Raw genomic sequence first — 12,054 nt, forward strand, 5'->3', positions numbered from 1 at the left:
TTTATTAAGTAGGTAAAATATTAAAAAAAGTTATGCCACATAATCCTCTGTACCTCACAGAGCTGATATGCAGGCACAGAAGATCCTCCTTCCTGGTTTCTCTCTCCCGCCAGCTAGCATCACCCGGCTCGAACGTCCAGCAAGCCCTTGCTTGTGTGCCCGCCCCTCCCATAGCAACCGATGACGTCATCGGTTGGCAGGACGCGTGTCGGGAGGCCCACACAGCTTTCCGAGTGCCTGTGGCAGCGGGTAGCGAGTATTAGACAGCGGACCGGCACCGCTGTATCAACTGACCAGCCAGCAATCAATAAAGAGCAGATTAGTTAATGATAGGTTGGGGGTCATTTTGCCGCGGCACACTTGGGAACCCTTCACGGCACACCAGTGTGCCGCGGCACACTGATTGAGAAAACCTGTAATAAGGAATGGTAAATTCTTTCAATTATATGTAGCTTTGAAAAGCAGAAAGTAGACCTAAAGATGTAAAAAATATGTCTGTCTTAAAGTATATATTTTATTACAAAAATGTTATAATTTTTTTTTTCTTTTAAAATAGACATATATTAATAACTATATTTACATCACGCTGATGATTTTTTTACTCATGTATCTAAAAGTTTATTTAAAAAAATACAGGTTGCAGTATTGTTATGGAAGTGAGGTTGATTAGAAAATATACAATTCCTAATTGATTCTTAGCCAGCACTTATAGTATTGTTACATACAAAACAGTTTTTTTGATTTTTACATACACAGTTTTGCTTTTGATCCCTGAAAAGAATTGTTGCCGGTCCTTCTTTCACTATTCCGTCATATATTATCTTCAAATGTCCTTGTAGTTTACAAAGTCCTCAGTCTTTTCATTAACAGTGATTTTCTTTGAGATTTAGCCAAAACATTCCTTCAGAGTTCATACTGATTTTCCACAGCTCGAGCTGATTTCGCTTCGATATTTGGTACCTCCGAGGCTAGACTCTGCTACAAAGTAAAACATTTTATTATTACATTGTTATTGTCAGTTGTGAAAATACAAGCAGTGCAAACATGATTCATTTTCAAGTTTTGTTTGTATATTCGGATTCATTTTGTATATTGGGATTAGTTTAGTTTAGTAGTTCAGAATTTCGATTCGTAACTAAACGAATTTCACATGTCTAGCAGAAGGAAGACTTGTGATGACTGAATGGACGTAGCTCATGAAGATTAAAGATGAGCGGAGTGATTTGGAAAAAACACATTTTCCTGGGGAATTACTGATTTTGCCAATATTGAAATTATACTGAATCGGAAGCTTAATTCGGCTCATGGAGCTGTTTATATGAAACTTGTTTTAACAAAAAAAAAAAAAATCCTTTATTTTAATTTATGAAAAGTGTTGGTTTTCTTGTAGGGGGGGGGGGGCACTGGGGCAGACGGCCAGGTGGGCTACATTTAGAATAGTTCAGTTTATTCAATTTGTGCTCTTTGTATTTGTGATTTCTTTTTTTTTCTGTATTTGAACATTATTGGTCACTAGATTTTTAGTGTTTATGTTCTCTTTTATGACGCTAATATGGGGCACAAGAACAGGTCCAGGATAGTTAAAAAGAGATTATTTGACCCTCAGGAACCAGTTAAGGCCCTTGGCACCATGCGAAACTACCAAAAACACCTTCCATTTGTCTTTACCTTTTAAATGACTCCAGTGCATTTGGTAAGAATGGCAAAGTTTTGTTGAAATCACCTGATTTTAGAAAAATTTTAACTCTGTTTCATCCCTACTGATAGTCTTTTAAAGGTTGACAGAGCATTTGGATTAAATAATCATTAGGGTGCTTTTAAAGTGTATATAAACTATGAACTTCTCTTATTTGCTCAGTTTTGGTTTGTAAAATATACCACTGAAAGCATTTTGTTACATCTGTTCAATAAGTGCAAAAAAGTACCTGTTGATCCATCAGAAATCAGCTCTGCACAGTTCAGTCTGCAGTCTTATTATGGAGAGTTTGAGGGGGGGGGGGTGTTCTTCAGTCCTAACACACTTTCTGTCCTAGGGTAACAATGCTTTTTCTCCATAGATTTAGTACACTGAGTAAGCGTTGTCACCTTACTACAGAAACTGGCATGATAACCAAGTGAAAATGAAGGGTAAAAATGCCTAACAAAGAAATTGAATTCAGCCACCTTATCCATGGACTGGTAAGCTTTAAAATGTTATAGTTTTGTTCTTGAGTGTAGATAAACTTTATCATACGGTATCTCTATTGGAGTCTATTTGCATTTTTGTAGTGTATGCTGAACACTGTAAAACATATGAAGGTCAGAACTTACAGACTTTACAGTCATGGGCACCGTACTGCCAGACGTTGCTTCTAAATCTGACTTCTTGGACTGGAATTTTCGGAATCCTCTTCTATACTCTTCCCTTACCTGTACATGTAACAAGGAAACTGTTATTTAGCAGAGAACTATGGAATAGCACCATAGACATAAAGCTTGGTAAATAAATAATTGTCACATGACCTGGTGGTTGAGTAGGCAGTGTACACAGAATATGTACAGTCCCTGGAGGCTGTTGCAGATGGTGAAGATGTAGGACATGACCAGGGAGCCCGACCCAAACTGGAAGATCCCAATAATCCAGGTACAGCCCAATATGAACAGCTGGGACAAAGCCTTAAAGGTCAGAAGACTGTAGGGAAAAATAATGAACATAAGTTGAACCACAATACGAATGTGTCTTAAATAAAGCTCAAATCCATTGAAAATTATGTTTTTTTTCTTAATAGAGTGGTAAGGATTTAGAACCAGTCTTTTTTTATTGCTGTGTATCAGTGATTTCTCCCTGTCATAGTCCCCGTGACATCCTGTCATTCCCCATGAAAGGCATAGAGAGCAATAACAGTCTGAGGTTTTAATCCTTTTACAGCCTGTTTAAAACGTTGCATGCAATTAGTATTTAAATTCAATACTTGACTATTTACTTTCCAAGCTCAGATCCTTTCCATTCGTTCAGCTTTAGATGAGTTAATGTCTGTATAAAAGGAGAATGGGGCCTAAGCAACTTTATTTTCAATGTATATCCTGCCTAATGATAAAGCTGCAGAAAGACACAGTCTTGCTAATAAATTATCTGAATATATTTTAATTCCAATATCCCCACTGTCACCAGAATGTAACTATTCTTGGCTCAATTTTCACATACATTTTGCAGCGGGACAAAAATCGAACTGCCAACAGACTGATATTGATTGTCACTGGGGTTGGTTAACTATGCATTTAACGCTATAAAGGCACACATACAGTAGTGCCAAAACAAAGAAAACAGGGGTCCTTCCACCCCATGGGAAAACTCCCAGGGTAAGGCGCAAAAACCCCAAAAAGGGACTTTAAGTTGTGCAACACTGGGAGACACAATATTGTACAAACATATAGTAAAAACACAATTTTATATTACAGAGATTAAAATGTTACTTTAAAAGCCCTATATACATCCAATGCCATATCTCTACATATTTTTTTACAATAATAACTGATCATTATCTTTTAGAAGCGTGTAGGCTCTATGAGTTTTGCATAATTTTTCTCTTCAGGATCCACGCTTGCATATAGAGAATAGATATGGCTAGAGCAAGCAAATAATAAAATGAACATCATATACACACCTTTTCACTTAGGGGTGTACTCACATTTGTTGCCAGTGGTTTAGACATTAATGGCTTTGTGTTGAGTTATTTTGAGGGGACAGCAAATTTACACTGTTATACAAGCTGTACACTCACTACTTTACATTGTAGCAAAAGTGTCATTTCTTCAGTGTTATCACATGAAAAGATATAATAAAATATTTACAAAAATGTGAGGGGTGTACTCACTTTTGTGAGATACTGTATATTGTGTATAAAGGTTCATTGGGTTAGGTTGTGTATTCCACAGTCACAAGATAAATGTGAGGAGTGTACTCACTTTTGTGAGATACAGTGTATATACTGTATATATATATATATATATATAGGTCCAAGGGTAGCCACGGCACTCTAAATTTGAAGTAAATGCCCATATATGGAAGAAATCCATATAGTCATCACTTGGGGGGTGTTGTTGGTGGGCGGGGCTTTGGGTTTATTAGTCTGTTCACTTCCATGTTGTAGTGTCTTGAGAATGATGGACTGAGCTTCATCAAAATATTGTCAATAATAACATTGCTCTTTTTGATCTTCCTCCTCTGCAAGACCCGTGAGTGCCTCTACACACACATACACTTTCGTCAGAACATTTTATACTTTTGCAAGGAAAGTGGTAAGGAGGAAAGAGAAAGAAAACAAAAACAACCCCAGCCCCCACCCAAACCAACAAAGGCCCCCAATCCCCATTCGCCCCATATACCTCCATTCTCACAAGGGGTAAAACAGCCAGGCGTGGCATAACCAGGTAGACAAGTAAATATCCAAGGTCTAAGCTGTAATATAATGAATTATGTTTGGTGGTGGATGGGTGCCTTGGTTCAGATCTAACCTTTAGTTGTCCCCTCATGGTCTACTCGGTTATGACACACTTACCTATTTTGCCCCCAGTGGGAGTATAAAATGTTCTGATCGAAGCGTGGATCCTGAGGAATCAAGTTATGTGAAGTGCGTCGATCCTACATGCTTATAGAAATTACTGATTGGTTGTCATTGTAAAAATACGTAGAGGTATAGCATTGAATGTATATTGAGCTTTTAATGTAACATTTTAAACTCTGTGATAAAAAAAACATGTGTTTTTACTATAGGTTTGTACATTATTGTATCTCCCAGTCTGGCACAACTTAAAGTAAAATTTTTGGGATTTTCCACCTTACTCTGGGTGTTGTCCTATGGGGTGGACGGGCCCCTGTCTTCTTTGTTTTGGCAATATTTCATTGGGTTGGTGTCTGAGTGGGGATGGTATGGAGGGCACATTTTACACATTTGTTTTTCAACACACATACAGTAGCTCCCACCAAGTGTTTTAAGGGAAACAAGCACCATTTACAGAATCAGGTGTAGTGATTCTGACCTTTAAGAAATATCTGTGACACTCACTGCCACAGCAGACAGGCAGGTAAGAGAGTTTAAAATATGGCAGATTTCTTTGAAGAGGCAAGGATTCTTTAATTTTTGATGACAGCTTTAAAAAAAATCAGCTTAATTAATTTTAAAAATAATTTGAATAAAAATAAAAGAAAAACTGTATTTACAGATATTACAGATATGTAAAAAATATTAGAAAATAGGCAACTGCAACATTAAAATAAACTAGAATAACAGTGAAAAATTCTTAACGCGATTCGCCTGGCCTTTAGTTCCAGCAGTAACAAATCCCCCTCAGATTAGGTCCAATCCTATGTATTAAGAATATCAGCTCTCATGGATGACCCTTAGCGATCCATTACATATGGAAAATGAGTTCCAGCTGCAAATTGCAGCAGCTGTGTGTTGACCCATTCACAGGGTGTTTAGGGGAATTAAATAACTAATCAAAGGGTCTGTGGGGTGTGCTGAAGGGTGTGCTCAGAGGTATTGAAGTCTTTTATGATACTTTAGAGACACTCCCTTAAAGTGTTACTAAACCCTAAACAGTAAAATCAGTCTGTGTATGCAGTAAAGAATGCTTGTTATACTCACTGTGGAACCTCAGGGGGCAATCATCTGCATCGTGTAAAAAGGCTGTTTGATCCTGTCTTCTCTTAACCTCCCCTTCTTCCACTGTCCCCAATCTATCTGCTGACAGAACAAAGGCTAGGGGACAAGCTGCACATGCTCAGTTTGGTGTGCATTGTTAGAGATGTTTTTTTTTTCCTTGGGAGAAGGTATGTGATCAGCACAGGGCCAATCATACTGTCCAGACAGAGGGTCAGGGATTCTGCAGCCTCACAGGACAATCAGGGTAAAATGAAAACTCCTCCTACAAGCTTTAACAAGACACTGAAAGAAGTCACAAGACTGCTCTAACTGCTGATGAGAAAAGGTATTTAGCAGTATATATTTTCTAAAATAACTTCATTGCCATGCTCTGTGTACTGTGGGAGACCAGATATAGTGAATGCAGGGTACTGGTTTTAGTAACACTTTATTGCCAGTTATATTCAGATTATATCAATATTTCCATATTTATTTTTGAATAAAATGAAATCTCAGTTCAATAGACATCAAATCTGATATAGATCTTATACATAGTCTCCTCGGGAGGTAATGTGTCCCACCCACCTTCTGCACCTCATAATATAGCCATGTTTGGTGTGTAACTGATAGCTATATTCTAATACATCTGTGCATTTGCTTTTTATATCATAACAGGATTTATGGAATATAAATAGATTTTGGCAGGTTCAAAAACACCAGTATGTGTGTTTGTTTACAACCATTCCTGGAGTGTTTGGTTACAACCATTCCTGGAGTGTTTGGTTACAACCATTCCTGGAGTGTTTTAATGACTATTTTACAAGAGCTTTTAGTAGGTTCTGTCTTGGTTGAGGTTTATGACATCCAGTTATGGCTAGGATACAGGAGAGCTTGTTGATGGCTCTGCTAGATGTTTTATGACATGGAAATTTTGCAACAAAGCTTAAAGTAGAAGTTCAGCCTAATACTAAAATACCATAAAATAATATAAAATAATAAATAATAAAATATAAATGATTTTAAGTTATTACAATTTATTATAAAATAATACAATACTATATCTATAGACTTCCACGATCTAGCGCTAACCTATCTAGCCCTGTAAAGAAGAAATCAGTATACATACAGTGCACCTGGAAAGTATTTGCAGCGATTCAATTTTTCCACATTTTGTTATGTTACAGCCTTATTCCAAAATAAATTAAATTCGTTATTTTCTTCAAAACTCTACAAACAATACCCCATAATGATAACTTGAAAGAAGTTTGTTTGAAATCTTTGCCAATTTATATAAAAAAAAATCACATGAACATAAATATTCACAGCCTTTGCTCCATCCTTTGTTGAAGAACCTTTGGCACCAATTATAGCTTCAAGTCTTTTTGAGTATGATACTACAAGCTTAGCACATCTATTTATGGGCAGTTTTTCCCGTTCTTATTTGCAGGACCTCACAAGCTGAATCAGGTTGGATGGGGAGCGTCGGTGCACAGCCATTTTCAAATCTCTCCAGAGATGTTTAATCGGGTTAAAGTCTGGGCTCTGGCTGGGCCACTCAAGGACATTCACAGAGTCACTCCTTAGTTATTGTTAGCTGTGTGCTTAGGGTCGTTGTCCTGTTGGAAGATGAACCTTCGCCCCAGTCTGAGGTCCAGTGCACTCTGGAGCAGGTTTTCATCAAGAATGTCTCTGTACATTGCTGCATTACTCTTTCCCTTGATCCTGACTAGTCTTCCAGTTCCTGCCACTGAAAAACATCCCCACAGCATGATGCTGCCACCCCCATGCTTCACTGTAGGGATGGTATTGGCCAGGTGATGAGCGGTGCCGGGTTTCCTTCAGACATGACGCTTGCCATTCAGGCCAAAGATTCCAATCTTTGTTTCATCAGACAAGATAATTTTGTTTCTCATGGTGTGAGAGTCCTTCAGGTGCCCTTTGGCAAACTCCAGGTGGCATGTCATGTTCCTTTTACTGAGGAATGCATTTTGTCTGCCCACTCGACTATACAAGCCTATTTGGTGGAGCTCTGCAGATTTGGTTGTTCTTCTGGAAGATTCTCTCCACAGAGAAATGCTGGAGCTCTGTGAGTGACCATTGGGTTCTTGGTCCCCTCCCTGACTAAGGCCCTTCTCCTCTGATCACTCAGTTTGGGCTGGTGGCCCCCTCTAGGAAGAGTCCTGGTGGTTCCAAACTTCTTCCATTTATGAATGATGGAGGTCACTGTGCTTATTGGGACCTTCAATGCTGCAGAAATGTTTCTGTACCCTTCCCCAGACCTGTGCCTTGATACAATCCTGTCTCTGAGGTCTACAGACAAATCCTTGGACTTCATGGCTTGGTTTGTGCTCTGACAGGTGCTGCTAACTGTGGGACCTTATATAGACACGTGTGTGCCTTTCCAAATCATGTCCAACCAACTGAATTTACCACAGGTGGATTCCAATCAAGTTGTAGAAACATCTTAAGGATGATCAGTGGAAACAGGATGCACCTGAGCTCAATTTTGAGTGTCATGGCAAAGTCTTTGAATAATTATGAACATGTGATTTTCTTTCCTTTTTTATTTTTAATAAATTTGCAAAGATTTCAAACAAACATCTTTCCCATTGTCATTATGGGGTATTGTTTGTAGAATTTTGAGGAAAATAATGAATTTAGTTCATTTTGGTATAAGGCTGTAACATAACAAAATGTGGAAAAAGTAAAGCGCTGTGAAAACTTTCTGGATGCACTGTACCTTTTCTGAAGCCACTGCGGTTCAGTCCAAAGCTGGGCTGTCAGCCATGGCTTTGCTGTGGAGGCGGGTGCAGAGGATACAGCCGACAACGGAAGCCCCATAGTAAATCTATGGGTGACGTCACTTCCCATTAATTTCACAGCCGTTGTTGGCTATGTCCTCTGCAGAACTTCTGCCGCTGGCCACCGGACAGGAGTGGCTTAAAAAAAGGTATGTATATTGATTTCCTCTTTACAGGGCTAGACAGCGTAGTGTTAGATTGTGGATGTCTGTAGGTGTAGGGATTTTAGTGTTAGGCTGGACTTCCACTTTAATTAGAAGTCATTAGCACTTTTACAGACCCTGGCTAGTAATGTTTATTCAACTTGATCTGTTTGAGCTGGTTGTTTTGGAGTAGGAAGTGGGGTGACGTGAAATGTGTTCGCTCTCTGCCTAGCCATACAAATTTGTGAAGGATCATTAGTTTTAATTTAACCATTCAATGCCATTAAAGTATTGAACAGACTGTTGCAGTCCTGAAAAGGTGCCCTTAATCCCAGACCACTGTAACAGATCAGTTTCCCCCCATCCCTCCAAGCATTACTCTTCTTAGCTCCTGCAATTTTATACTGACCATTTAGGCCACCCATCATAATGATGACCCGTGATTCTGCTGCTCCAACCCCTACATGCCCCTAACTTTAAACGCTACCAGGAACCAATGAAACTGGCACATGCACATTAGTATTGTAAGGATTTAAAGGCTTTCCCATTCTAGTCTAAGGAGCTGAGCACACCCAACCTATTGACTCAGTGACAATACAGGTGATTGACTAAATTACAACTTATAATGGCATTATACTTTATAGCAATAAGTAACACGTAGCTGGTCAGGTCCAGGAGCAAGGTAAACAATAACATTATTAATAAAAAATACTGCATATTAAAGCTTTTTCTGGTAGCGGAAGAACATGATCCCTATACATTTTAAAGTTCCCGTTGGTTTCTAAACTGGACCCCTCTGCATTACTGGGTAAACTGTGCATTATATATTTGTATATATGGTCTGTTTTATTTACACCCTATTAGAGGTGTCTCTTGATCCCTCCCCATGACCTCACTCGGAAGCACCAGTGACAATACTGACATTGATATTAACATTAGGTATGCTTAAATCAAGGGCAGGTAGAAGGAGAGCTGTCAGCATTGTCAGTACATTATCAAGCACCAGTGCTATGGATATGAGTTGTCAGGGAAGAGGGGGGCAGCAGCGCACCAAATTAACTTTTTTTCTAGCTTACTATTCTGTTTTCAGTAGTTTACCAGATTTTTGTCATCAAGTATGGATTGAAAGAGGTAAGAAAGCATAAAGAAAGAAAAAGTTGATGAATTTAGATTTGGGACTAGTGAGGACCCTAAAGACTGTGCATGTGAGGTCAACTCAGATTTTGACCTCACAGGGGCTTGAGTCAATACAACCTCTCCCATCCTCCCACCCACATGGGCTGCCATGACAACTGTTACGCCACTGGTCACACTAATAAGTTTATGAAATAAAGTTATAAAAAAAGTAATGAGGGTATGCAATGTGCAATATAGGTCAATCACATTTTAGTTTTGAGATATCAGAAAAAGTTGAATTTTAATTGGCTACTGTGTACACTTTGCACATTGTACTTTCCCTTACTAAAAAAAAACCTATATATGCCATACTTACCGGGTGTGATTTAAAGTTGAGACATTTTTATTGAGAGATGCCAGCTTCTTCTTGAGGAGCACAAATGTAAGAACCAAGAGGATGAAATTTATCTAAGGAAACACATTGAGAGAAAGAAATTTTTTTAAAGATTTTTTTTTTTTTTTTTACAGTGGTCAGATCATCTCCTGAAAAATCTTCTATCCGGGTGAAACTTACACTGAGCATACACTGATCGAAATTTGGCCAATTCAGCAGGAACTGTCCAAATTTCGTTCAGAGGGTGGTCTCTGATGCCTGACAGAAGTCGTTTCTTTAATCAACTTCTGTTGATATGTTGGAAATTTTTTACTGATCATCGGCGGCAATCAATCAGCCGATCTCCAGAAGGGGAATTTCTCCATCCACCTAAAGCTGGCTATACACTAGTAGATTTTCAAATGAACATTTGCAAGTGAGCACATCCCTCACATTTTTGTAAATATTTTATTATATCTTTGGAGGAACTCCAATATCCTTGCTGATTGGTTGCCCATCCAGGTTCCCCAATGTGTCGCAACCTCTTCGGGTGCTGGGGACCCGGATCGTCAACTTTCTGTACAACGCTCTCGGAGGTAGCAGGTTAAGCTGTGTTTTCTAAGTCATTCTCAGAATTTACCTGCACCTGAATTTTTAAGTAGAGTCAACTACTCCTCGCTTTATGTAGTTCTTGTTTCATATTTTTCATTAGCCTTCTGTTGTGCTCCCGTAGCTTTAGTTCTAGAACCGTATCATGATGCCATAGCAGGAGGAAGACTCCCGATTTTATGCTTCCGGCAGTACATGATCGGTCGTGAATAAGGTTCTATAGTTCATGCCCTGCACGGTATAACAGACACAATTTGTTCTTTCTGTTTTATTATCTCTTGTTGTTCCTGCATCAAGGTTGTTTTAATGTCCCTTTAATGCTGTGTCACATATTGTATTGATACTGTATTCCTTGTTCGCTTGTTTTTTTTTTTTCTGGCCTCTTAATAAAAACTTATTGAAAACTAAATATTTTATTATATCTTTTCATGTGACAACACTGAAGAAATGACACTTTGCTACAATGTAGTGAGTGTACAGCTTGTATAACAGTGTAAATTTGCTGTCGCCTCAGAATAACTCAAAACACAGCCATTACTGTCTAAACCATTGGCAACAAAAGTGGTTACACCCCTAAGTGAAAATGTCCACATTGGTTCCAATCAGCCATTTTCCCTCCCCGGTGTCATGTGACTCGTTAGTGTTACAAGGTCTCAGGTGTGAATGGGGAGTAGGTGTGTTAAATTTGGTGTTATCGCTCTCCCTCTCTTATAATAGTCACTGGAAGTTCAACATGGCACCTCATGGCAAAGAACTCTCTGAGGATCTAAAAAAAAAAGAATTGTTGCTCTAGATAAAGATGGCTTAGGCTATAAGAAGATTGTATCAAAGTTTATTCCTCAATTTGATGGGATTGAATAGGCAATAATTCTAATAAGAACAAGGTATACTGTATTTCAAAAAAATCTTTACATTTTATTTAAGTTACATATAAAAGAATAGGATCCCTATGGGTCCTATATCATAATAGTCAAACATTGACACTTAGCACAAAAGAATAATAAGCAAAAAACAAACAAATTCAAAAGTAAAAAATGAACAATAGGGTCCATACAAACAACCATATTTCATTTTGTGAAGAGTGGCTCGACCCAGTGTGGTAATTCCAGCTATTGGAAGGACCAGTCATCCATGTTGCACTTTCTGTTGTAATGGATACTACAAATATGCTGGAAATCCCAATGCATTTCAACATACAAAATTGTGTTCTTCAGGGAAGTTTTTTACCACTTTCTATGAAACATTGGGATATATATTACCAGCCCCCAAAAGAAAGGTCTGGACAGGCACTTCCAATCCCTGCAGAGCTCACTGGGACCCTCTGGGTAATAGTACCCTCCAGGTTATGTACCTCCTACAAAGGATCATGCACTCCTCTGTGGCGGAAA

General features: G+C 38.6%; 1 protein-coding gene across 1 annotated transcript in view; it reads right to left on the reverse strand.

The window, feature by feature from the left end:
* Positions 1-863: 863 nt before the first annotated feature.
* LOC309554173 (adhesion G protein-coupled receptor E1-like) overlaps positions 864-12,054 on the reverse strand; it is a 51,304-nt gene continuing 40,113 nt past the window's right edge. The window contains exons 9-12 of the mRNA XM_082255790.1: positions 10,061-10,152; positions 2,503-2,671; positions 2,311-2,409; positions 864-978 (exon numbers count right to left, since the gene is read on the reverse strand). Coding sequence (XP_082111916.1) covers positions 904-978; positions 2,311-2,409; positions 2,503-2,671; positions 10,061-10,152 — 435 coding nt within the window. The 3' untranslated portion in view covers positions 864-903. The remainder of the gene's footprint in view (positions 979-2,310; positions 2,410-2,502; positions 2,672-10,060; positions 10,153-12,054) is intronic.

This window comes from Pelophylax lessonae (assembly GCF_965119305.1).
Source record: "Pelophylax lessonae genome assembly, chromosome: 4".
Lineage (NCBI taxonomy): Eukaryota > Metazoa > Chordata > Amphibia > Anura > Ranidae > Pelophylax > Pelophylax lessonae.